The sequence below is a fragment of the Caloenas nicobarica genome, chromosome 2, assembly GCF_036013445.1.
Source record: "Caloenas nicobarica isolate bCalNic1 chromosome 2, bCalNic1.hap1, whole genome shotgun sequence".
Lineage (NCBI taxonomy): Eukaryota > Metazoa > Chordata > Aves > Columbiformes > Columbidae > Caloenas > Caloenas nicobarica.
This window is the reverse complement of record NC_088246.1, coordinates 78578221-78605208: the sequence shown is the minus strand read 5'-3', so window position 1 is coordinate 78605208 and position 26988 is coordinate 78578221. Positions and strand designations below refer to the sequence as shown.

At 44.6% G+C, this 26988-nt stretch overlaps 1 protein-coding gene across 2 annotated transcripts in view; it reads right to left on the bottom strand.

Moving 5' to 3' along the window:
• Window positions 1–5018: 5018 nt before the first annotated feature.
• Window positions 5019–26988, bottom strand: part of RNF152 (ring finger protein 152) — a 47473-nt gene continuing 25503 nt past the window's right edge. For both annotated transcript variants that reach the window (XM_065629110.1, XM_065629111.1), the window contains exon 2: window positions 5019–9526. In XM_065629110.1, coding sequence (XP_065485182.1) covers window positions 8688–9299 — 612 coding nt within the window. In that variant the 5' untranslated portion in view covers window positions 9300–9526 and the 3' untranslated portion in view covers window positions 5019–8687. The remainder of the gene's footprint in view (window positions 9527–26988) is intronic.

The window sequence follows — 26988 nt, the reverse complement described above, 5'->3', positions numbered from 1 at the left end:
CAATCTCTTAAGGAAACAATAATTTGCCCTCAAAATTGGTAAATATCTCCTTATCAAAGGCTGCTTGCTTTAGATCTATAAAATGAGAACTGGCACTGCGTATAGCACATATGACAGAGATCCTCAGAGGCCAAGCCCAGTAACAGCTTTAAATGAGGCATAAGACCCGAGTTTGATCTCAGAGAACTGACAGTCACAACTAATTACATGTACAGTGCTCCATGTGCTCGACATCCAGAAAGTCCAGGCTCTGCACATTTCAGCAGGTATTTTAAACTTAATAGGCAGCACATGACATTTCATTAAGATTTTGGTGCCATTGCAGTTTTCAGCTGTTAGGAGGTTTATGAGGTATTACAAACCAGAAGCACATATGTACATTTTGAAACTCGGCAGACCTAATCCAAGCCATGAATATGGATTTTCTTCTTCCTTATCTCCCTCTCCCACCAAAGAAAGTGGAATCGCAAAATAAATGTCACAAATACTCTGAACAAAACAAAACGAACAAACAAAAAAAGCTGTTAATGATGATCTTATCTTAAAAATCAAAAATCAGATTGTGGGAATGATTTCTGATCTCTGAGTTGTTTTCTCTCGTTTTGATACTGCTTTTTTAAAAAAATTAGGGCTATAGTAAAGAAACAATAATCCAAAATACTAATTTAGAGAGGAACTATGATAATAAGAGCAGACAAAGTAGTATCGCAAACAAGGATCTGTATTAAGCCCTGGAGATATTCTTGTTTCTTTGAAGACTTGTTACCATTTTCATCACTGAAAATGCAGTACAATTTTGCAGTCGCTAGTATATACAAAGGTAAGTTCCTCCTCGCAAATCTGCAGCGAAACAGGATGGCCAGAAAACAGGGCAAAGGAAAAGAAACAAGAGATGAGAAGCTCATAAGGAGGCAGTACAAAGTGCTTTTTAGGCTTCTTGTTATAAAACATGAAAGAAAGAACCCAAACCCAAAGACATCAGCAATAACAAACACAGACAGTATCTAGGGTATTAAAAAATATCCTCATTTATGCACTACTTCTGACAACATTTCTCTCGATCCCAGGGGTTTGCTGGAGTTGCTGCATGCTCGTTCTGCTTGGATGGGTGCCGGAAGACATTCAGAGTTACAATTCTTTGTTTATCACAAAACCACACTCCTTGCTGGTAACATTTTACAACTCTTATCACGCTGTTCAATCCAGCTACAACTGTCCAAATCTTGTCTTCTCTAAACCAGAGGAGGTCAGAAAGGAAAAGAACACTCTGTGTATCCGTTGCAGTTAGTCAGTTTAGCAAATATAATCATTAAGCAGGGATTCAGTTTTATCAGCCTGTAGGTTTAGCAAATCCCTCAGCATTTCAACATAGCAGGAAAGAAGCGATCAGAATTCGATTTATTTCTCCCGACTTTTTAAATCATCATCGCTCTGGATTTCTAGAGTGGGTTTTGGTGTGGGTTTGAACTGTAAGCTTTTTTATTTTTTTTTCCACCATGAGTTAAGAATTCTCAGCTATGTACAATGAGCAATTAAATACAGGAGTTGTAGAACCGTGGGTTTCTACACTCAAGTGCTTGCAAACAGCAGCCTTGGGGTATTACAGAGCCTTCCCTAGTCAATATGCTTATAATTTCAAAATAAAACCTTCCCCAAAGCAAAGCTTAGTACTTCAAATGTTCTTTAAGAATCGTGCAGGCTAGCCAAGTATCAGGAAAGAAACATCTAAGTCCATTTCTACTCAAGAGAGTGGTTAATCATGTGTGACCAAATCTCTTCATCTTCCTTAGATTTAATGCTTTAGTGCTTTCTCAGTTAGTATATTTTCCTGAATCATGTCTCAAATATTTGAATACATTTCTTAAGCAAATCTTTGAGAAACATCTGCAACCATTATTCCAAATAATTTAAGTAAGAAATTATTCATTTGCAGTAAAATCAGCAAATTGGCCATACTTGGGAACTGAGCTTCCTTTTATGCTCCTAGTCAGCCACACGCGTCTACCACATGACGTGCTGCTTTGAAAGTATCCTAAGATCCACCACCGTCCTTAAATATGTTGAAGTGAGATCACATACTTTACAACACCAGCCTGAATTCAAAATGTCTGGTGGGGGAAGATTTTTTTCAGATCTTGAGGCAGATCCAGATTTCTCTCAAGCAGATGCAAACTCCCACAGTTCAGACCTAGTCAGTGCACACAGGCACCTATGGAGCAATGTCTCCAAGACCCATCAGCATGGTGACAGCGCACACACAACTTTTTGTAATTCTCAAAGGCAGGCAAGTAGATAACCTTGAGCATGAAACTACTCATGTTTCTCATTTCTTTTATTTACTCCGTCTTAAAGACCAAGCCAGAAAGCTATAGATCCCTAATCTAACCCTATTGTTTAATTTCTTGTAAATTGAATGCAATAGGTATACCAAATAGCCACTTCTTTTGTTTTTAGCTTCTCAGATCTAACACGTTCAATAAATCCTGTCTTTCACCATTTGGCATTACCAACTTCATCAGTTTCATTATTCATTCTGGGAGATGGCCACCTGCTTTTGTATGCTCAGTCAACATACATGAAAATAAAACAAGTTTTCATTTTAAATATTGTGACACATCTGCATGCCCAGAGAATTCAAGACTTTGTTTTCTTTTCTATCCCAAGTTCAACCTGCTGCATTCCTGTTCAACTTGTGTCCAAGTCCTGAGCTTCAGTGATGATTCAGCACCCTAAAAAATTTCTGCACACCCATCGAGTTTTTCAGTTAGATGGAAAACTGCACTTTTGAAACAGGCAGCTTCCCAGCTCAAAGTTTGGTTGAATGAAAAAAGCAAGATCTGGAGTTTCACTGCCATTCTCGAGATACAATTTGACAGAAATGACATATGCAGGCCACTGCAAAACATGCCCAGTAGATGGTTTTGCACATACTGATCTGAATTTCAAGGCTGCTGCCTAATCCTTTGCCCATTTCCTGGTGTCCTTCTCCTTCTGCACCCTTTCTTCACTCTTTCAGGTCAAGTCCGTATGTTGCCTTCAAGCTTTCAGGTATGCTTTATGCAGCACTGTCTCAAAAGGCCTCCACTTGAACTTACAAACTCCTAATAAAGCTAAAAGCCCAGGAATCTGGCTGTTCCCTTTTGGGTGGACACTCCAGCCTGGAGGCACAGAGTGATGATGTGGCTCCTCACCTGAACCCCAGACAAGATGTCACCTGCAGAGCAGCGAGTCCCATCCAACCGCAGTAGGAGTTGGGTTTACAGGAGACAGCTCAGAGGGGGTGGCGACTCATCCCGCATGAAATCAAGTAGCGCTACCTGAGCTTCATGCTACCAAGCTATCTCAGCGCCTCATCGTCCCAGCACCAGGACCTTCCTGAGGTGCGAGAGCCCGACGCCCTTCTGCTAATCTTCCTGGCCCCTTCGTCATGTAAGCATGCGTTGTGCACATACCCCTCCCTGACCATGGAAACACGCCCCTGTGCTCATGTGTATAGGGGCTCCATGCATTTAGTCTCCATGCTTAGGTGCTTCAGTGTGATACAGACGATGAGAGTAAAAACAGACTTGTGTAGATATGAAGGGGACTGTGGGATGGATAGGGAGACAGGAAATATTTTCTTCTGGCCATGGATCTTACCTAATCCCTTGGAATTGTCTCGGATGTTCAGGAACACGCTTAGCACAAAAATTATAGGAATTATTTAAAACTAAAATTAAAATGTATTGAAACATTAACAAAATGCTTGAAAAAACCCTGCATTTTTCTGAACATTAAGCATTAAATTTCACTGAATTTTTTCATTAGAGATGCTCAGGGCAATTTAAGAAATGTCTGTAAAATCGTTCGACTTGAGGATGAAGCAAGCAGCTTTGCTTGTTGACATGAGCATGCAAGAGGTGAAGTGACAAAGAATACAACAGCCCCAGCTGTCAGGCCTACGGACAGTGTACAGCACCAGAAAGGTCACCAACACACTAAATCCATTGCAGCATTTCCAGACAATCCTGTCCTGCCGAAGCTCTTGCACAAAAACCTCTGCCTTCAGGGCCAGCAGATCCTTCAACAGCCTCCCAGATGATGCTGGGGCTCATTTGCTGCCATGTACCTTCTTCTCTCCCTCCCTCCCCGCTCCATCCACCCATAGAAAAAGTCTGGAAAAAAAAAAAAAATCAAGCCACATTTTCTGTGCAACTAGCATATGGAAGCATTTCAACCCCAACATTTACTTGAGATGTGTTCACTTGACGTAGGAACGCCTCCTGCAGTATTCATGCAAGTATCTCATACTGGCAGGCCACGCTCCTTGGGGGCAGTATTACTGGGGATGGTGGGTATAGGCTGTTTCTATGACTGGGAGGCGGCAACATCCTCCATTACGTGGCATTGCTGTGAAAAGATCGAGGAAACAGAGACATGGACCAGTTTACACAGTAGACTGGTGCCTGGAGCTTTTGATACTGGGACGCCTACAGAAGAGCTCAGAGAAGCACCTGGTGTTAGAAAGGTTGGCTGCCCAGGGCTCCAGCAATAATGATGTGACTGGGAAGCAGGGGCCTGAAGGGAAGGGGCAGCCGGTGTGCCAGTCTGTACAAAACATGCTTAAAGCCAATAACCCCTCACTTCCATAAGCAAACCATTTACTTAAAACTTTTAAGTAATCTAAAGCAGAAAAAGAAAAAAATAGTTGCGTGGCTCAGTAGTTGTCAGCTGTAATTCTGTATTCCAAGATAATTAAAACATGAACAATCTTTTACTATGTACCGTGACCCACACTTAACACTTTGCCTTAGAACGCTGAAATGTAAAATATGGAGCAAATCGGCCCAATTCCCTTGCATGCTCTTCATTTGATGGCAAAGTAACGGAAGTACCATAATTCACTTGATATCATTCTTGTCCTGCTAATGTTTTATTCAGACTGGAGTTCATTAATAAAGATGAAACTTTGGACTCATGATTACTTCATGTTTACAAAACATCCAGGCTCCTTTACATCTTGATTAAGCATGAACAATCACTGAACACACAATTTCCTAAAAAAGTCCTGCATACCAAAATTGCATATTCTGAATTTTTAAAATTCACTAAACAAAATTTCACAGAGTGAACCCTAAAGTCTGTTTGCCAGGAAAGCACAAGCCAAAACGGAAGTTGGGAGCCCCCCCCCTACATCCTTTCCATTAAACAAGCAAATAAATACACATTCATACAGAGTTATTTGCTCTAAAAATGCAGGTGCTTGAGTAATTACCTACGAGTTTTACCTTTAATTCTGGTTGCTCAAACAGTATCATGTCACAGTATGTTTCCTTTTTTTTGGTGGAACTGGGCAGTGATTTGTTATTGGACACCAGAGAACAAGAACCAGCCCAGAACCTGATGATTTTGACACAAGTCCAACAGTGTTTCTCAACAGAGAAAAATTACAAAGACAAGGCTCTTTAAAAATAATTTTTAAAAAAAGTTAGAGGTGTACATAGCAGTATCACTTTTTAATGCCGGGTATCAGACCAAGGAATGAGACAGACTGCACTGCATTTTTAAAGTATTATGACTATCAACATACTTGAGAAACATTTTAACACTGTACATTACAACAAACTATTTAGTCCACTTCTACACAAGTCAGCAAAAAAGCCAGGTGATCCAACATGATATGGCAGCTGCAAATTTAAAATGATAGTCACAGTCTAAAGCCAGAACAAAAACATCTCCAGAACTCCTATTTATAAAAGGGAATGAACATACACACCGTGCGCGCACACGCAGGCAAAGGTCTTGAGGTTCTACTTATTGCTCTTACACAAGGCCGTGAGCAGGCAAATGTCTGGATCAGAAATTAGGTCAAACATGCATTTCAGCAGGCACGAAAAGTACAGGAAATTCATATTAACGAAACAATGTCCCATGTTACGTAATATGGGATGGTATTCTGCTAATATAATACTCACATCATTAACACCGGATAAACTCCAGGTCTGCCTGTTGCATAACGTGTTATGCAGTGTGGTATTTTAACCTAATTTCTGATTTCTCTTTCCTACTGCACCCTCCACGTAGGGACAGAGAGGCGGTTTTCAAGACAGCCATTCTCCGCAGCGCTAGAGAAACGCTGTCCTCACGAGCTTCAGCCGGGCAGGTATGGCTGGAAGGAGGTTGACGTTACCAGCACCGGAACTCCAGGACATGCTCTTCGACTGCCTCGCGGTTTTGTGCAGTCATTGACAACTCGGATAAACAAATGCAGAAGCTGATGCAAAACACATCAGCGCTGCTCTTGGAGCATTTTCCAGGGATGCTCTATGCTCCTGGTACACCCAGCAGTTGCTACAGGGGATAAGGCAATAGAAGGTCGAGTCCTGTATCTGGTCACTTCCTCAAGAATCTTATAAAGGCAAGATTTATTTTTTTTTTTTGTGAACTGGCTTTCCTTTATACAATAAGCAGTGTAGCTTGGATGTGAGCAGACATCTGGCTGCCTACTGGCAACAACAGACTAGCACATTCACAAGACACATTTTGGAATACCTGCTGTTCCCTACTGCAACCAAATTAACCATGCTGCAGAGAGGTGTCTACGTAATTACAATACTCATAAGCCAGGTTAAAGGCATACTGCATGTGGGTCTTGCATGAAAAAGGCATTGAATGTGTTATTTGAGGATTTTTTTTTTTTCTGTGCTATGCACACATATGACAGTAGATAAAAATCAGCACAATGGGTCCTCTCCATATATGACCCAACACACACCATAACAATTAAGCACCGTATATGCTGTTCTTCAGTCAACAGGAATCAAGGAAGAAAATGGTGGCTTGGGAACAGGGAGGGGAAGAAATCCAGCATGAAGTTAGAGGTATGTTTCTGACAGAAGTCCTAGCTGAGAATGTTTATTGTGAACCAGCAACTGAATTTTGTGACATAACCAGAAAACCACTGAAGCCTATAGGGCCAACTCAGGCAGTGCATAGCCAAAACTATGTCCTCCGGTGTTATAATATGGCATTGAGCAATCTCTAACTAATTATTAGAAAGAGTAGTAGGTAGACAACAAGAGGTCATGCTTCAGGGAGGTCACGCTTTGAACTTGCTAAAAGCAGCAGTGCAAATCAATACATTTTTCTGTCTTATTAAAGGTCTGTCATGTGCCCCTTGATCCAATCCCTAAATCTCACACAAATTTCAGCTTCCAGACTTGCCAAATACCCAGATTCACACTGAGCTCTATTTTACTTAGGAGCAGTACTGCTAGAGCTAGCGGGACTGCTTAGAGCAAGGCGGTACTGCAGTGAAGGTAAAGGAATTTGGCTCTTTCCAAAAAGTGAACTGCAAGTGACTGGGGTTTCATAACACACTCAGGTGGAGGGAAACATTTCCTGTGTCTTTTTCAAATCTGTCCTTACAAACACGAACATTTAGAAGACTGAAATGTGGGAAAAGGCTCTGTTATGCTCACCCAGACATTTTGACACCAGGACAGCCACAGTGGTTTAGGAGGGGTAGCCCACCCAGTAGAGGGTTAGGCTGGCCTGGGTTTTCCTCCCATTACTAGATGATTGCATGTAAGGGTCCTTGGCTTCAGTTGGGATGGTGAGGCTTCCTAGAGCAACTCCTCTGTCACACCATCCATGGGAGCACAGTGGCATCTCCTAGGAAAGAAGGAGGCAAAAAAGGCCTAAATTCTTTAAAAACAATTAAAAAAAAAACAACCTCTAGGAAAAAAAAAAAAAAAAAGAAGAACAATTTGCTATCACATCCTTGCAGGAGGAGTCCTAGGACTTCTCATGACCCATTTCTTCATAATGGCTATGAAGCCCAGGTCGCCAGAAAGCCCTGCTGCCAGACTGGAAGTAAAACAGCATGACTAATGCTCACTATTCAAAGCTATCCTTGATGTGAAGCCGGTTAGGCAGAAGTGAGTGTTTTGGTTGTGTTTTTAGGTATTTCTCCCAGCCCACTTTGCTTCCCTGCTTGGAAGCTCCTTCAAATAGAAGATGCTGGAAGTGTCACTTCCCTGTATTTGAAAAAAATGGGGAAACACTGAGAGGCAAAAAACACACACCACAGAATGAAATGATTGCTTGTAAAACATTTCCTTTTAAAAACTATTGTACAACTCCCTAATTTGGCTTAATTAATGTGCAGTTTAAAACATACAAAATGCCTTACCAGCTAAATGATTTCTTGGTTTTACAAGTCTCCCTCCCCCCATTAAAAAAAAAAAGCATGGGTGGATTGGCATTGAACACCTGGTACAGAGTTGCGCACCAATTTGCCTTTAATTCTACATGGAGCAGTTTTGATTTTAATCTACTGTGTTTAGAGCTCATACCGTATACTTTACAGTACAACCAGCTACACAGATGTCTTTAATCTCGTAACACGATAAGAAAGAAATCACTGTAAGTCGCAGTCCCTTTGATAAATGATTATGGTGACACATGCAGTCCTCCTCAGAGCTGCTGCCGCCACACACGGGATGTGATTTTCTCCGCGTGCTGCCGAGGGGCCTGATGCCACAGGGCCGGGGGCTGCAGCTGGGCCAGCACACCGCTGCCCTGGTGCACAGCGTTCTGCAGTCATTGGGCAAAGCTGCGGTGAATTGTCTCACTCAATTTCACCTTCATCATCACCACCCACCGACCCGACCCGACCCCCGGGGGAGCACACCCTCCTCCCTGCCTCAGCCACAGGAGATCACCGTGAAGCGCTTGGAAATGCATGACATGTTGTGGAGGACGATGCCCAGGAGAAAGACCAGGACGCAGGCCACCAGGATCACAGTGCAAACTCCCGACCAGGTGGAGCTTTTCACAACACCTCTGCGGTCCGGCTCCTCCGCCACCCCCTCAGCGGGGAGGCCACCCTGCAGCGGCTGCTGCTCCGCCGGGATCGTCACCACCGCCAGGGACTTCTGCTGGCTGCCGGGCAGGAGGCGGCAGCCGATGTCTCCCGGCAGTAGCGCCCTCTCCTTGGACAGGGGCAAAGGCAGCATGTAGCACCCATTGCTGGGGAGTTTGATGAAGACGGGGGTGTGCTCCGAGGTGTGGGGGATCGCAATGACGGCGATCACCTCAGGGTCATCGGGCAGCTGCGATACTGAGTACCCCGGCGGCAGCTTGGTGATCCCGCGGCACCAGGGGCACCGCAGGTCCTTCTGGCTGGTCCGCATCTGCTGCAGGCATACCGAGCAGCAGGTGTGCTTGCAGTCCAGCAGCTTGGGCCGCCGGCGGGGGCTGTAGTAGTTGAAGCAAATCTGGCACTCCAGCAGAGAATCCTGGGACAGGGTCTCCATGGTGGCCAGCGCAGGGGGGCACGGCCGGCCTCACAATGAGCTTCACCCCGGCGCCCCACAGTCAAAGGCAGCACTCGCCTTCCCTCTGCTTCTCCGCGGGGCAGTGCCCGCCCTCTCAGCGTTTCTCCTCAAGGCAGAGCTCGCCTTCCCATCACCTGTCCTCAGGGCAGTGCCGGGCAGCAGCTAGGGAGAGTGCAGGAAAACCTCCAGCCTTAACCTTTCAGCACCTGAGACAAACAGAAGAATTTGAAGGAACAGGTTACTTACAGGAAGCAGCGGGAACAAAATGTCCAGCTAAGGGGGGATAAAAACTAGCGCTGACCCTGTAATCTGCTGGGAGAAACAAATTTGCAACCCTTAACCAGAAAACATCTTCCCACTGGCTTCACCAAACTGTCCAGCAGCAAAGCTACAGGTCAGCCATCACTAGATCTCTTTTTGTTTTCTCCCCCCAGCTATAAAATCCCCAACAAGCCACCAGTTCACCACTCATATTTATACCCATAACAAGCAAGGCTGTAATTCACTAAGAAGGTCCTTCAGCATCAGCCCTTCCTGCACCTTAACAATTGTTCTCATTTAATCCTTTAAACCCCTGAGGATTTTTAGCTATTTGGCTCAACTGCTAAGTCTGCTTGAAAGGTAAGGAAAAGAAAGAAAAACTATGTTTAAACAGATGCATTTCCACAGGCTCCTGTGCATGAATGAGCAACCAAGTAACTCTAGTCATATGCTCACATCTGCACACAACCAAAATGAATGGCATGGTTACCAATCAGGCTGTTTGCCTGGTTACACGAGCCGTTTGTTGAACACGGCCCTCTGAAACATACACCTTCTCACCAATGAAAACTTTATTCAAGACAAAAGGCTCTGTTTAGACCCAGGATCGCCAAACACCACAGAAAACAATCTGTTAATGCACTGAATTAAAGGCAAGTTGTTACTAGCCTTCACAGAATCACAGAATGTTAGAGACTGGAAGGGACCTCAAAAGATCATCTAGTCCAATCCCCCTGCCAGAGCAGGAACACCTAGGTGAGGTTACACAGGAAGGCGTCCAGGCGGGTTTTGAATGTCTCCAGAGAAGGAGAATCCACAGCCCCCCTGGGCAGCCTGTTCCAGTGTTCTGCCACCCTCATTGAGAAGTTGTTTCTTCTCATATTTAAGTGGAACCTCCTGTGTTCCAGTTTGTACCCACTGCCCCTTGTCCTATCATTGGTTGTCACAGAGAAGAGCCTGGCTCCATCCTTGTGTGACACTCACCCTTTACATATTTATAAACATTGATGAGGTCACCCCTCAGTCTCCTCTTCTCCAAGCTAAAGAGACCCAGCTCCCTCAGCCTTTCCTCATAAGGGAGATGCTCCACTCCCTTAATCATCTTTGTGGCCCTGCGCTGGACTCTCTCCAGCAGTTCCCTGTCCTTCTTGAACTGAGGGGCCCAGAACTGGACTCAATATTCTAAGGAGGCCTTAGCTTTCCTAGTTGCCTCCCTACATCCTCTAACAACAGCCTTATATTCTTCCCAAGTGTCCAGCCCCTCCTTCCATGATCCGTAAACTCTCCTCTTCCACTTGAGCTTACCCAGCAGCTCCCTGTTTAACCACGCAGGTCTCCTGGCTCCCTTCCCTGACTTCCTACGTGTCAGGATGCTCTGATCTTGAGCTTGGTAGAAGCAGTCCCTGAATGTTAACCAACTATCTTGGGCCCCTTTACCTTCAAGCAGCCTTGCCCACGGGATTTCCCCCAGCAATTGCTTGAAAAGGCCAAAGTTGTCCCTACTGAAGTCCAGGGTTGCAATTCTGCTTGCTATTCTGTTCCTGCCACACGAGATCCTGAACTCCACCATTTCATGGTCACTGCAACCAAGGCAGCCCCCCACCTTTACTGCTTCAACCAGACCCTCCTTGTTAGTGAGGACGAGATCCAGCAGCGCACCTCTCCTAGTCGGCTCCTCCATCAGAAAGTTATCATCAATGCACTGGAGGAACCTCCTGGACTGTGGCTGGCTGGCTGAGTAGTCCTTCCAGCAAACATCAGGGTAGTTAAAATCACCCACGACAACCAGAGCCTGTGACTGTGAGGCCACGCTCAGCTGCCCATAGAAGGCCTCATCAACATCCTCACTCTGATCTGGTGGCCTGTAATAGACACCCACAACAGCATCAGCCCTGCCAGCCTGCCCCTTAATTCTCACCCACAGACTCTCAACTCACTCTTCATCCGCCCCTGGACAGTACTCAGCACATTATAGTTGCTCTCTCACATAAAGAGCAACTCCACCACCACGCCTGGCCGGCCTGTCTTTCCTGAAAAGGACATAGCCATCCATGACCACATTCCAGTCCTGTGAGCTGTCCCACCATGTATCTGTAATTGCCACCAGATCATAATCTCCTGACCAAACGCAGGTTTCTAACTCCTCCTGCTTATTCCCCATGCTGCGCGCATTGGTGTACAGGCATTTCAGGGAGCGAGCTGAGCACACTGACTTCACCCTAGGGGTATGGGAGGCCTCCCAGTCTTCAACAATTCTAGAGTGCTGCCCCACTGATGCAAGCCCAGCTACAACCCCATCCCCTTCAAATCTAGTTTAAAGCCCTCCAAATGAGCCCTGCTAATTCCTGTCCCAGCATCCTTTTGCCCCTGCGAGGTAAACCTTTCCCACATATCACTGTCTGGACTGGTGTCTTATAAAACCAGCTGTTATCAAAGAACCCAAAGCCCTGCCTGTAGCACCAGTCTTGTAGCCAATCATTTATGGACTGAATTCTTCCATTCCATCCCACGTCAGCATCCAAAAATGGAAGGAGGGAAGAGAAAATAACTTGCTTCCCAGACTCTTTCACCATCTGTCCCAAGGCCTTGAAATCTTTCTTCATTCCCCTCAGACTACAGGATGCAGCTTCCTCCCCACCTGTCTGGAAGATCAGCAGTGGGTACTAGTCTGTTGGGTGCACCAGGCTGGGGAGCGCCCTGGTGATGTCCCTGATCCAGGCTCCAGGTAGGCTACAAACTTCCCTATGATGAGGATCAACTCTGCATATTGGGCCCTCTGTCCCTCTCAGAAGGGAATTGCCCACTACAATTGCCCTTCTTTCTTTCTTATCAGAGGCAGTCTTGAGGTGTGGAGTCAACTGCCTCTTCCTATGTGACCTTGTAGGAAGGCCTTGCACCACATCCTCTCCTACCTCTCCTTCAAGATTCAGGGCCTCAAACCTATTACACAGGGGCACCTGGGGAAGCAAAGCAGGTAGGGAGGGGGGTTGCCCGTGATGCCAAACTGGAACTTGCTTCCATCCCTCCTCATCTTTTTGGTCCCCTACCTCTGCCCAACAGCGACAGGGCAGGGGCTGTCTCGGGTTTCCCCCTCTGCCTGACAGACTTGTTCTGAACTATTAGCCTTGTTCTAAACTATTCATTATAAAGAGATTCTTCACATTTCCCCACTCATTTCTTATAGTTATGCAAAATAAGCAGCTGTGTTTACTTTCACAGTGAGTTGTTTAGCTTTGTTTGATTTTGGTCACTCCAACACACGATAAATATGTAGGTGCGACATTTTTACAGCTTTCTACCTTGCCTTCCTTGCTGTATTTGAAGAAGTATCAGCCAGAATTCGCATCCAGAGAACGCAATAAAGAAAGCCCAAAATACTTGCATGGTGACCTTTGATCTGATCTTATTGCAATGTTATTCCCAAAACAGAGTTAACACCTGAGGACCACAGTTGTCAGAGGACTTTTTTCCTTCCATCGAAATACTTCTTGCTCTTCCCTGTGGATCATTGCAATGAGGCTGCAACACGTTAATCGATGGGTGACATCAGTAAACCAGAAATAACATAGTTCAAGTAGAGAAGGCAGGCAGAGACGTGGGGTTTGCAATGCAGGACAACCTTCTGGAGCACACTGTTCCATATCCTGCTTCTGGCAGTTACCAGTGTTTGAATAGGGAAAACAAAATACACGTCATCTCTTCAGATACTAACAACTGATATCAACGACATCGGCAGAACTGGTGCTGCTGCTGATTGTGTAACAGCAGCGGATTTTGGCTCACAAGGGGCTTCAACAAACATGCAGTGACAGTACTGACTCAGGAGGGAGCAGGGGCTGCTGTTATGAAGGCAGGAGCTTGTGAAACATGGGCAATGGCACGTGCCTGAACAGCACTTTCGGGATGCTCTGCCTGAAGGAGGTACAGAGGCCACCACTGGGAGAGACCCCCACCCACATGAAGCCAGTACAGGTCCATGAGGCACCTGCTCCACACCAGCACCATACTACACATGGTGTTAACAGATACTCCACAGAATCACAGAATGGTTGGGGTTGGAAGGGACCTCTGGAGAATATCTATTCCAACCCACCTGCTAAAGCAGGTTCACCCAGAGCAGATCACACAAGAATGTGTCCAGGCAGGTTTTGAATTTCTCCAGGGAAGGAGACTCCACAACCTCTCTGTTCCAGTGCTCTGGCACCCTCCAAGACAAGACGTTTCTCCTCATGTTTAGGTGGAACCTCCTGTATTTCAGCCTGTGCCTGTTGGCCCTCATCCTGTTGTTGTGCACCACTGAAAATCACACCTAATCATCTTTGCAGCACTCTGCTGGACTCTCTCAAGTAATTCCTTGTCTGTCTTAAACTGGGGAGCCCAGAACTGGACACAGTACTCCAGATATGGCCTCACCAGGGCAGAGTAGAGGGGGAGGAGAACCTCCCTTGACCTGCTGGCCGTGTGTGCAGATGGAGCCTAATGCTGCTGCAGGTTGGGCTGTGCATACACCACCCCCGTGCAGGTCGCACCGAGGAAAAGTGGGAGAAATTGAGTAGAGGTTTATATCTTCTTTATCCTCTCCTTCCTCTTACTATCTCTGCATCAATACGGCACAGGCAGGACCAAGGGAAGACTATCAGAAAGGGTTATTAAATGACTATGGAGTAGCTAAGAGAGAAAAACAGAAGAGAGCTATCCATAATGCCAGGCAACTCCTGGCTGAAAAACACTAAGAGACAAAGGTCAAATTAGGAATTAGTTATAGGAACTCAGAAGGGAATCACTGAAGCCATCGGATCCAGTTTTCAGCCACAAGCAACCCAGCAGTTTTGTATTTTGCACAGAAGTAACCATATAAAATTTTCACAGTTACACACCACCCAAGCCAAACTTGAGCTCAGACATAACAAGAGACAACTGTCATCTGCTATATCTGCAAATCAAAAAAAACCCACCAGGTATAACAATACTGCAGTGTTATTATGAGAAAAAGCCCCAATGTCTGGAAATTCAGAAGGTAAGGCTTATGTTTAAAAATAGAGTGGAAGCACTCCTCCTGCAGATGTACATCAGTATCTCTGCATAGAAGCTCTCTGCTCTCCACATTTTGAATGTCAATGAACTGACTGAGGAAGTTCTCCGATGTCATTTAGCTGTCACCCACAACCATCTCTCTCCACTTACAGTGCTGAAGGTAAACCAGTTTCTATTGATGTGAATGTGATTGGGATCAAGATCATTTTTCAGACCTCAAATCCTTGTCCAGGAGTCGTATACTCATGTGCTATGAAGCCCCTCATCCCTGTCCCAGTGACATCCTTAGAGTAAAAGATCAGTGCTAGGAGAGAATGAGATGAGGTATTCCGAACTGCAGAAGAAAACACAAGTCACCTCCAGGCAAACAGCACCCTAAGGAAAAAGTACATCCATCCCAAGGAGAAGGTCTCAGTTGGTTTGAACACTAAGTAACGCTGTGAAGCATTTCTCCAGGAGGTCAGAGTTTTAAAGCACTAGTGTAATCTGCAATCTACAGGAAGAAAAAGGAAAAGAATAGAGACAAATTAAAAGGTTAAGATAAAGCTTACCACCTACATGACACACATTGTTCAGAACCTGTAAATATAGTCGCAACCTCACTTTGCCCTGATGCTGAATCAAGGAAACGGTCACTTCCAACTATGTGTCTTGAAGTTACTTTTTTCCTTTCCTTTTTATTTTTTTTCTTTTTCCCAAAAGAACAACTATAAAAATTATTTCGAGTAACAAGGTTGCATTGTGCATATTCCTATACTGAATTATGACATTTGTTACTTTCAAAAAATGTCTCAAATTTAACGATCAGAGGTGTATTTTGACAGATCAGTAGTAACAACAGGTGAGCAGAGAGGTTAGTATGATTCCTTCAGCATACGTCTAAAGACAAGTTAAAGAGTAGCCACAGCTATCTAACCCCTTGGCCTTTGCTGACACTGCCTTGTGCAAAGGTTGAATATGTAGCTTCATGGGAGCAACGTCACTTTATTCCCAATCGTACTGGAAGCCCCACAACCCTCCTGCATTCTGCCACAGACAACTTTCCTGCATTCTGCCACAGATCAATTTGGGGGATAAAAGAAAGTCAAGCTATCATCTAGAGTCAGAATTAAACTGCATAATATCTATTTGATTCATTTTGTAATACGTAGTTAGGAAGGAAAAAAGCCACAGGAGCTCTCTCAGTATTTCTCTACCACTTCACTTCAATAACTATGCCAAGATTTAATACTGCAGCAGACCTTCTCTTGGAATGGGGACTGAATTCCATACCAGTTGGGGGTGCTGAGCTATCACAGGTGAACAATTTGCTCAACGCTTCCTCAGACTGTACTCTTCCCAGCGCTTTGAGCACCAAGACCAAGAGGCAGTCAGGCTGCACGTGAGCGCACGGCTGATGTCAGCATCAGCCAAAACCATTTTCTCCTCATTATCTGCCCTTGTCACTCAGAGACAGTGAAGAGGGTGAGGGGACTGTTGACAGGAAAATAGGGTGCAGGGGGAAGAATCGGAAAAAACCGTCAGGGATAGCTGTAGGCCCTCGCAAGAGAGATAGCGTATGTCTGTGTGGACAGAGAGATGCGTGTCAAAGGGAGGGCTGGGGAACGCGACAGTGAAACCACCCACACAGACAAAGGCAACTGCAACTGCGAGTAGTGACTCTGCCCGGCACAAACCTGATAGCAGCTCCAAGCTCTTCAGGCCTGAGATCTAACTAATAACACAAACAAAAACTAACTGGGTATGAAAACCCACAAGCTCCAAAACTCAAACATCAGAAACGTGCAGCAGGAGCAAAGGAAGTAAGAAGAGAGAAGCCTTGCAAAGCAGCACCAGGAGACCTCTCTGCCTCCCCTGCACGCTCTTCCCCTTGCTGTGGGTCTGCCCAACATCCATGGGGCTGCCACTGGCCGGCGGGACGAGAGATCCGCAAGCAGTTACAGAGACCCAGAGAGGAACCTGCAGTGCTGATGAACCCTGCAACAGATCAAGGTACAGCTGGGTGGCTGAGAGCACGGCACAAAGGTCCTCCTTGCAGATTTGGGCTGCCCTCTGTACAAGCCAGTTTTTAAGATCTGAGAAATGATTGTGTAACTCAAGCAATAAACGTCTGGAGAAAAAAAACAGGTGTTTCAGCTCTTTGTGAACTGGGCTATCTGTTCTGCTAGTACCTTATAGGAGGCCACAGCAGAAACCCAAGCTCCGTTTTTTCAGGTGAGCAGCAGGAAGGAAGGAGGCCAGGAATTCCAAGGCATCAGCTTCCTACTCCCCAAGAAGGGGGAAGGGGCATTTGTTGCACTCTTGGAGTTCATAGCTTCCCAGCACAACATAGGGAGGTGCTGCAGGAGGTCAACAGATGAAGGTTGTGGCAGCTCAGGTACCACAGCTACAAACAGCAAGAGGAAGAAGAAAGCGCAGGTTTGCTGCAGAGAAAGCTCTGCACAAACCCTAACTATAAAGTGGTCCCCAACAGGCCAGGTCAGAAAAGACAACTATTTTTGGAACCTAGTGCAAAGAAAGACACTGAACACCCATGACAGGAGCTGGACAACAAGACAGAGAAGAAAATAATGGCAAATCCTTGCCTATTGACATAATATTTTTTTCTATGTAAGGACAACCCCAGTGGTACTAAGCAATGGAAACCATAGACTTGGAAGAGCCGCAGCCTCCACTGGAGAACTCAGAACTATCTTCACGCACACTTCCTAACTTATTAGGACTCAAAATTATATTAACTTGAAAGCCCCAAGTCTATACTTTCATGATGTCTGTGGAATCTAATACTATGCACAGAAGATTAAACATCATCTCACATTTTTAAAGACTGGCTCTGAGGCATGCTAATGTAGTTAGCTGATCACTGAAAGAAAGCCTCAAAAACTTCGCACAGACTTATGCATGTATTTCAGGCATGTTCTACTTGCTGTACGGCAAGGTTAGCAAGACTCGGCAAGGAAGTGCACTGACGATACTTCACCTTTCTCAAGGAAGATTCATTACGTAAACTCCCTAAACACATTAAGAATTCTTTGACAGTATTACCAAGTATGTATGATTTATGATGAAGAAAAATGCGTTCATTTCAGGTGTCCTTAGGCTGGAAAGGAGATGGGGGTGGGGAAGGTACTGTTCTCAATAGGGAAACTAATTGCAAGAATCATCTGCCCACAGATATTGAAGGAAATGCGTGCTGAAGTAGCTCCAAACTGATAGTGAGGAGGAAGGAACATATTTAATATTTGGAAGCACTTCTGCTACAAAATGGAGCACCTGTGTATGTTTTCAACAAATTCATGTTTGGACAAATCCCACTGGGGCTGTTGCAAATGGCAAGGACGTATTACCTGATTTCCCCTGAATAACCTTCACTAAATGATCCTATTTATTTTTAGGCTGTTCAATAGCACTAATTACCATAGTAACTGAGAACGGCACAATTAATTAATTTATTCATCACAACACCCTTGTTAAGAGAGAGGTATTATCGTCATTATATCCTTTCATCATGTAAGAAAAGAAGTGTTGAGGGATGAAGGAGTTGGTCCAAGGTCATGCAACACCATCCATATTGCCTCTAAGCTCCTGGACAACTTCAGCACAGCTCCACTTTTCACCTCATGAGCCGCCAGGCGTAAGTGACAGATTCTGGACAGATTCTCTTTTTTCCACAGTGAGTCAACAAAGCTCAGAAAAACACCTGTTTCTTCCCATCTTTCACAGCTGGCAGGATCTCCATGGTATGCCTGAGATTTTTTGTGGCTCTCATTGAACGTATCAGCTTTTCCACAAACCATGAAAATCACAAGAACTTGTGATCCAGAAGTTAAAGTATCTCCATGGACACAGTTCATTCATCATGTAGATTACAACTGACAGACTGTATGCATTTTGAAGGACATAAAGCTAACAATACAACAAAGTTAATCCATTCTTCTCTCCAGAATTATTACACCTATTTTCCAGGCACCTTCCTCTAAGCCAAGCAGCCCACACCCATTACCCTTTCTATTTAGTTATTCACAACTGCACACACAAATTGCACAATGGAAGTGTTTTAATTTGGCCAAATCTTTAGCCACTGCAAGTTAGCATTGTTCCTTCATCTTTAGCCCAGCCCTTGCCAAGATGAGAATCAGGTCTACACATTCCTAAATGTGTAAAGTCACAAAAAATAAAGCTGAGTGAAACTGTGATATATACGAGCATACAACATGCTATGAACCAGTGCCAGGGGATCCATGCTGATGGAATCTGCTCTGGATGATTTCAACAGCACTGCAGCTGTCCTGCCTCCCATCTCTCTAGCAGCTGAGCCATCGGAGGTGGATCACAAAAAAGGAGCCTAGTTGCAAGGTATCATCCCACAGCATTTACCTTAGAAATTGTCACCAGCCAGCCCTAGCAACAGAAGACACAGACAGAAAGGTCATCTGAAGAAAGGTAACTAGATGTAGAAGTTTACATTTTGGGAGCAAAAACAGATCAGGCAGAAACACCAGCCTTTGTTGTTCATAGAAAACAGAGAGAGACTCACATGCTGCTGGTTGTTCCATCTCACGTCATCAGCTACGCTGCTCCCTCCTTTTATCTGCAAACTTTGACACGTCCACATTCCCTGGCTCCAAAGACCATATTTTGGTCAAATATGACCAGGATAAGCTGCATTTTGTTCCAACAGCAAACACTACTAATCACCTGCAACGTGCCAGGTCAGCAAACAACGGGTACAGTTTCTTACTGCTGAGTCAAAACAGCACAGTCATGCTCATCACACAGTTTCATGCAAGGTGCTTTACCAGTGAGAAACACTATTTGAAATCAGAATATTCCACAGAAATGGTTCAGACATGCAGGGACAGGAAGCAGACAGCTTTCCTTTCCACCCAGCCTGACCTGCTCCTCACTGGCCCAACTCTGACCATCTGCAGGTTTTTGACAAGGTCACTTGTCAAGCTCCCCCAGAGCTACTTTTCTCCACCATTTCCCAGGCTCCCTCCAGCCTGGCAGAGCCCTGGGGACCCCCAGGTGCAGCTCTGCCCCCAGAGGAGGAGTGTGAAGATACTCCTCGTCACTTCTGCTGCCCTTAAGTCCTAGCGCTTCTCTTCCTGCATGAGGGTGCACTGACAGGATGAGAGACCTGACTGTGGTCCTAAGACATCCCAAATCTGAGAATTTCCCAGCAGAGGATATTGAAAGGTTCCCTCCCCAATTTGCAAATAAGCAAAATCTCCAGCGGTCAAAGAAAGCATCCCAGGGGATGGTGCTCATTCCTACAGCCCACTCTGAGCACAACACTTGCAGGGCCATGAGCACTTCTTCAGTTTTGCTAGCTGCTCTTAATTAGGCCTGACTGACTCCTAAACCCCAGGGTGAGAGGAATTAAAAGCCACAGTTTTTCCACTACCAAGTGAGACCCCCATTTGTCATTCAAACTGATATCAAGAGGAATGGGGGTGGGAGGAGTGGCATGAAAAGAAATCTACCTCTCACCCCCTGAATAAGTAGTTAATTGTGATCAGGATATAAGGAGCAGGTAGTTGGCGAAGCAGATTTAGAAGTTGCTTCCTGAACTTAAAGTGAAGTCACAATTTAAATCGCTAAGGCCAAAATGCCACTTCCTTACAGCAGGAGCTTCGCCCGAGCAAAGAGGAAAGCTACAAATGTTAAACTCACTCTCTGTAACAGCTGTTAAATGCAATGCAACATCTTCTTTCCAAGATATTTTCATTTATAACAACATGACGGAATTCCATGGCATTCAAAATGCTGAGAGAGGCATGAAGCACCCGATCACTTAAATGACAAATTTTGCTCTCCTATTAGAGCTTCATGCTTCATCTGCCATTGATAGAATTTGCCTGATACCTGAAGATAAACTTAATTAAAATATTCTTCCCTCCCTCCCCTGAGAATTTGGTATTAGACTTACAAAATACATCATAAAAAAAAAAAAATCTTAAATAAATCTCAAATGTAGACGTTTCTCACTGATACAGGTCACTGGGTAATTGAGTGACTGAGCTTGAATTAGTGCATTAAGACACCAATCTATAATTACAGGAGAGAGTGCTACAGCCCTCTGACGTCACTGAGCGGGTTTGATAAAACTAGGTCAAAACCTACCTGCCCATGGGCCCAAACAGAGGCGGAGAGAAAGGAATCGATCCTCACAGGTTCATACATTGTCTTACGGTGCAAAAAACTGAAAACTCAATTTCACACCCACCTCAGGAAACATAAATCCTTCAAATGCGAGTTTTTAATTGTCGCATCTCTGCTCTGTGGTCCCACCCTGTACGCCCCACCTGCTTGACGGGCTCTGCACTCACCCAGCGCGGCTGCCTGAGGACGTGATTCTGAGACCCTCGTCGCCACACGGCTGCTCTCAAGGTTTGCTAGCATGGTTTGGGGTTTGTTTTGTCTGGGTGTGGGAAGGGGTTTTTTCTTTTGATGCTTCAGAAGAAAGAAAGGGAAAGGAAAAAAAAGACAACAGAGTTAGGGGAATCAAAATAATTGGTCCTTTTACATTGAAATAGATGGGGTCAAGAAATTGGAAAATATTTTTTAGAAGCCACAAAAAGTAAGGAAATTCTCTTATTTCATAGGCCATAAAAATGCAGAATAAGGTTTGAAGAAGAATTAAATGGCGGGGAGGTGAAGCTTTTATCATCTCTTTACCTTTCTCCTGAAATCAGCTAAGTGGGCAGCACAAGGGAGTAAAGTCCCCTGTTTATCAAGAGAAAAGGTGTAACAGATGTCCTAACACAGAATAACCACTTCCAAGAGCTTATCTTCACAAGAGGGTGGAAGATAACCAACCAATACGCCTCCTCAAGGTCAACTGCTGTGTCATTTCTTAATGCAGACAAATGGTGATCTTCATGCATTTTCGGTCTCTGATAAGCGCTACAGCTACTCCAGGTCACGGCACTGGTCATCCTGGTTTGCAGACTACACCAAAAGGGACTGGAACTGGCCCAAAAGCTCCTTTCTTATAGAAAGCTAATCATTCACCCTGTAACACTCTGTCAGCTAGTAATATTAATACCACCCTCGCTTCCTGAATTTTGGGAACAGTCCAACTCTCACTGCAAATATGGATCACAAGCACAGTTAGGCCCAAGCCGAACTGCATATATATTGATGATTTCCTATTTCGTCATTTATCTTTCTGTCTTTACACCAGCAAAAGCCTCCAAAAGAGATTTACCAGGCTATACTGGATAAATAATTTCTTCCAATACTTTTCCAAACCACATGTTTCTACCCGTGACTATAAACAATCCACAAGCCCCAGTTCAGACAAGTTGCAAAGTGCATGGCCTGACATTAGCCACACAAGTTCATGGGATAACACATATTCTTAAGGTCAGTTGCACATTTACATACTTTACACACTAGCCATTAACACAACCAACACAGAACCCAGCATCAGCAGCCACAGGCAGAACAAGGTCTCTATGTGCAGATGCCTTCGCTTCCCCTACACCACCCTGAAAAATGTGTGACAAGTGGCCCCACATCATGACTTGAAGCCCCAGTACCACCAGGGAAACCTTCAGACCAGTGGTGAGACAACGAACGGACACCAGGAAAGGCTCCCAGCTCCCTCCTTCATGCCCATGGACTCGGGCATGCCCACAAGAGAAACGAGAAGACTCCCACAGACGGACTTTAGGATGAAGCTTAGAAGACAGCGAGGGGGTTTGCACGGAGTCTCTCACATGAGCAAGCACCATTTGCAGACAAAAGTAGTCTTGCAGATAAGCAACGCGGTGTTCTTGATGGCGATGACCATAATTCAGGTTAGCACCACCCCAACCCTCTCCGGTGGGCTGAGATGAATCACAGCTCTGGGAGACTGACGTCAAAGCTGCAGAGCTGGTAGCCCCCCCTGCTCTGGCAGCCACGCTATTCCAGGGACCAGCACTGGCTGCTCAAATGCTCAGGCACAGGAGGATAAACTACTCCTGCCAATATTATGCGAAATCTACTGTTGCTTTCCTTCACAATGACAGTATTTGATTCCAAGAGCCCCACACATTCTGTAGCCCCAAGAAGTTTTATCAGACCTGCCAAGCTTCGTCAGGTTGTATTTCATACTTTACAATGAGTTTCAAAGTTCAGGCCAGACATCACCCATCATTCCTCTGCCAGTCAAAGTCTGGCTGCTTTTGAAACATCCTGGTGTGAAAATACCCTCCACTTGGCAGCACTTAACTAACAGTATATGGCATTTTTGCTGTATGAAGGAGTGCAAATGCTCAGAAAGGACTGTGTTATGCTACATTTGAGCAAAACAAACAAAATGAAGCAAACTGCTTTACCTCTTAATTTCGGGCCTAGTTCTGTGGTCCTTGCAATGTAACAGTAGAACAAACTTAGAAAAGATAACTAGCATAATACTGCTAATGCTCAAGCCTTCATCACCATCCCGATAGTATACGGCCATGGCGAGTCCTAGGCTCACAGGAATATGGCAAATCAATTCAGTACTCAGCAAAAGAAAGCTGCTATCCCCACTTTTTCTGAAGAAAAGCCCAAAAACATGAACTTCAGAAGCCCCAAATCCCAGTTAGGTAGAATCCTGTAAACTTCAGTTTCTGTCTTGCAAGCCAGTCTCATGATTTCTGCATGTGAGTTCGAGCTAAACAAAGAAATGTAGTTTAAAGGTGAACAATCTCATTGGCAGTTTCAGATCAAATTAAGCAAATACTTTCTCCTTAGGCAAAAATAATCATTTCCATTAAAATGTCAGGTCATTTCAGCTTTCATTTCAGTTTGACTATTTTCTTTCAGAAGAATAAATTTATACAAAGGTAACGCAAAGGGCAAACATAACTTTTTGTAGTGACTCTGGCACAATTTTTCTTCTGATGTGGCCAGCCACTGAGTGAGCCAGAAGTATCTCTTACATTGTTCTGCTGCTGAATGTGATGTGATGTGATTTCTTTTTCTTTCCTAGTCCAGCAAAAAAGCAAATGAGATAAGTAGACTCCAACTATCAGCAGTAGTTTCATAGCAGTATATTTACAAATACTGTCATTCAGCTTTTTTGGCTGTTGGCTTAAAAAAAAAAAAAATCACAACATGGGGCATTTTCATAGAATCATTTCAGTTGAAGAGACCCTCAGGATCATCAAGTCCAACTATAACCTAACTCTAGCACTAAACCATGTCCCAAAGAACCTCATTTCTACATCTTTTAAACCCCTCCAGGGATGGTGACTCCACCACTTCCCTGGGGAGCCTGTTCCAATGCCTGACAACCCTTTCCATGAAGAATTTTTTCCTAATATCCAATCTGAACTTCCCCTGGCACAACTTGAGGCCATTTCCTCTCGTCCTATCACTTGCTATTTGGGGGAAGAGACCAACACCCTCCATGCTACAGCCTCCTTTCAGGTAGTTGTAGACAGCAATCAGGTCTCCCCTCAGTCTCCTTTTCTCCAGGCTGAACAGCTCCAGTTCCCTCAGCTGCTCCTCATCAGACTTGTGCTCCAGGCCCCTCACCAGCTTCATCGCCCTCCTCTGCACAACAGAGAAATTTTCAACAGACAAGTCACATTTCATGACATGACTGAAGCCTGAAGAAGACTATGTCATTGATAGGATTAATGTTTTTTACAGGTGTTTCTTGCTAAAGGAACTTACTTTGAAAGGGCAGGTGGTTCAGGGCTTTCTAAAATAGTCTCAAGAGTACAACCCAAAGTCATTAATCGCTTTTGAAAACTTAGATAAGCTTCACCACATATTTCCAACATGTATTCCACATAGCATCACACTGAATAGCAGTTATGAACCAAAGAGGTGCCCCAGGGGCTGATAAAAGAAAGAAGAAAAGGCCAGAAGTCTGTGTTGCCAGTCTAGAAAGTGCTGTAGTGGAAGAGATGATCTAGGAGGACACAGTGTGCATACACACAGCTTTATGCAGCTATGTAGGATTTCACCAGGTTCCACTCAGTTGAGGTCCTTATTCCATTCTTCTTATAGTATTCTATCTGTGTGCTCTACAGTGGTGCGCTGAACGCAGGAAGCATCAATGTACACAAACAAACCGATGCCAAAGGAACCACAATGACTCAGGCCCATTGAGGATTTGGCCCATAGACAGAAAATCAATGTTACAAAACAGATTCAAAAAATACCTCTTTTCTACTGCCAAAACAAGTTCTCAACTAGAATGAAAAAAAAAAAAAAAAATCAGCTCTGGACCCAGATTTGCATTGTGCCATAAACTACAACATCCTTGGCTTTCCAGCCAAAAGGTTTTTGGAATTATTTAGTTTACTGACATCATTGTTACTTTTTAGAGTTGGGTCAGTGTTTTCCTAACTTTTGCTTAAGTGACTACACTGTCAGGTGTCTTTCACTTTAATGATTACTGCTTCAAAAAGCAAACAAACACACCCTCTTTTCATCATAAGTAATTTTGGGTTTTTGGCAACCAGAGAAACAATAAAAATATTTTACTATATCAAGACAGAAAGAAAAAATATTTCATATGTTGCCAAATAACAGCATAGATTGGAAAAACCTTTCGTATACTTTAAACCACTCCTTCATACTGTGCTCTGTATTTTTTAAGCAGTGAAGACTCTGCCAGTTTATTTCACTCTCGGTTTGCATGACACCTGCCAGAGTGAGGTCTTTCCCAATAAAAACTGTCCTTAAGCGCAATGACAATCAAAAAAATAATGCAATGGTCAATACAAATAATTAGTCCTGTTATTATTACTAACATCCATGCTCTTTGGTCTAAGCTCTCACCCTCTAGAGCAGCTGCCTCCAGAAAAGAGACAGCAGAGGGAGCAAGTGCCAGCAGGTGGCACTCCAGAATATAAACCATTAAGCACCAGGGCTTGCAGGACCAAGAAAGCTACTTCTGCTCGGCTGTCCCACTAGCTTGCTTTAGCACCCTTCAGGAGGTTTGGTTGGGTTTAGGACTTCCATCTCCACTTTCCCGCTTCCAAACAGAAGGGACAAACACCGCCAGTCCCAGCTCTTAGCACCGTAAGATTATGCTGGTGCGGGATGGGATGCATCAGCAAGGTGAGATGCACTTTGTGCAGTCATGTCTGAATGAGAGGAGGGACCAGCAGACCCAAAGCATTGAGCTCAGTCCCTGCTCCTGCCAAAGGGCAGAGCTCCAGCAGGGCAGGTGGAGTTGCTTTCCCATGTTGTGTGTGCATGGAGAGGTGGCAGCGTCTTACTGCCTCCCACCACTCTCCTGCGCTCCCCCAAGCAAGCAGCAAGCTGGGATACAGCTGAAATAATGCTGGCTCCTATTGCTTTAAGACAGCAGTAACAACAGAAAACACACCCTAACCATTAAGAAACCAGTTTCCCTTCTGCTGGTGTTTTTTTTTTTTTTTGAGCTGTGCCCTACACACACATAACAGCTACCGTGCTCGCCTGCAGAAGTTATGAACCATCGCTACTCATGGTTATGTTCACTACAGATGGTTCCTCGAGGCGCAGTGAAGACTCCTGCCCTCTTTGAGCCTTCTGCCTCTCCCCAGCACTCACGCTCCTCTCACAGCAAAGTCAGCCAAATCGGCGCTTCTTCCAATCAAACACCGACTGCCAGGAAAGCCTCTGCCCAGTGGTCTTGTCAGCCAGAGGGAATAAATCCACCTCAGAGAGCTCTGGCTCAGCCGGTCTTTGCAACTGTAAGAGCAATTGCTTGTTCTGCCCCTGTTGGAAATCCTCCCAGTCCTTCAGTCTTCTAAATGAGGCCCTTTAAAACACTGTGCAATGTGGGGGAGATATGAGGAGGTACCCTTAAACCCAGGAAGACTGAGCTATTCTCTTAGAACATGAAATTTTAAAGAAAAAATTTTGAAGCCAGTTGCTTTGTCAAACTCTGGGCACTGAGCATAGCAGTCAACATTTAGAGGGGTAACGAATTGGCTCAGTTGACAAAGTTGCAATTCCCCCATCATTCTCCCCTGCAAAAGTTTCGAGTTTAAAACTCTGAAGGTCATACAACTGGGTGGAAAAAAAAGCCTGCATTTTTGTTAGAAGTCTTTATGAATTACCTAAATGCTAAACAAATATGGAAAATAACTAGCCTTCTTGCAAAAAGCACACGTATTTACTGCTTAAACTCTCCTTAAAGGCAAACTCGTACCATGGGATCCATCCACTCCTGTCAAAATAGCAGATAAGATCTGTCAGATCAGGATCTCCTATACATGTCAGTGGATCGCTGGCATTTCCCCACCAAATTGACCCCAAATATAAATAGACGCAAAACTAAAAAAAATTAAGGTCATATCTGTGGATAAGAGCAACACACAAACCAAACAAAACCAGGCAAAGCAATGTGCCCTGCTTGCAGAAGTGTTCCCACAATCAATGCCACATG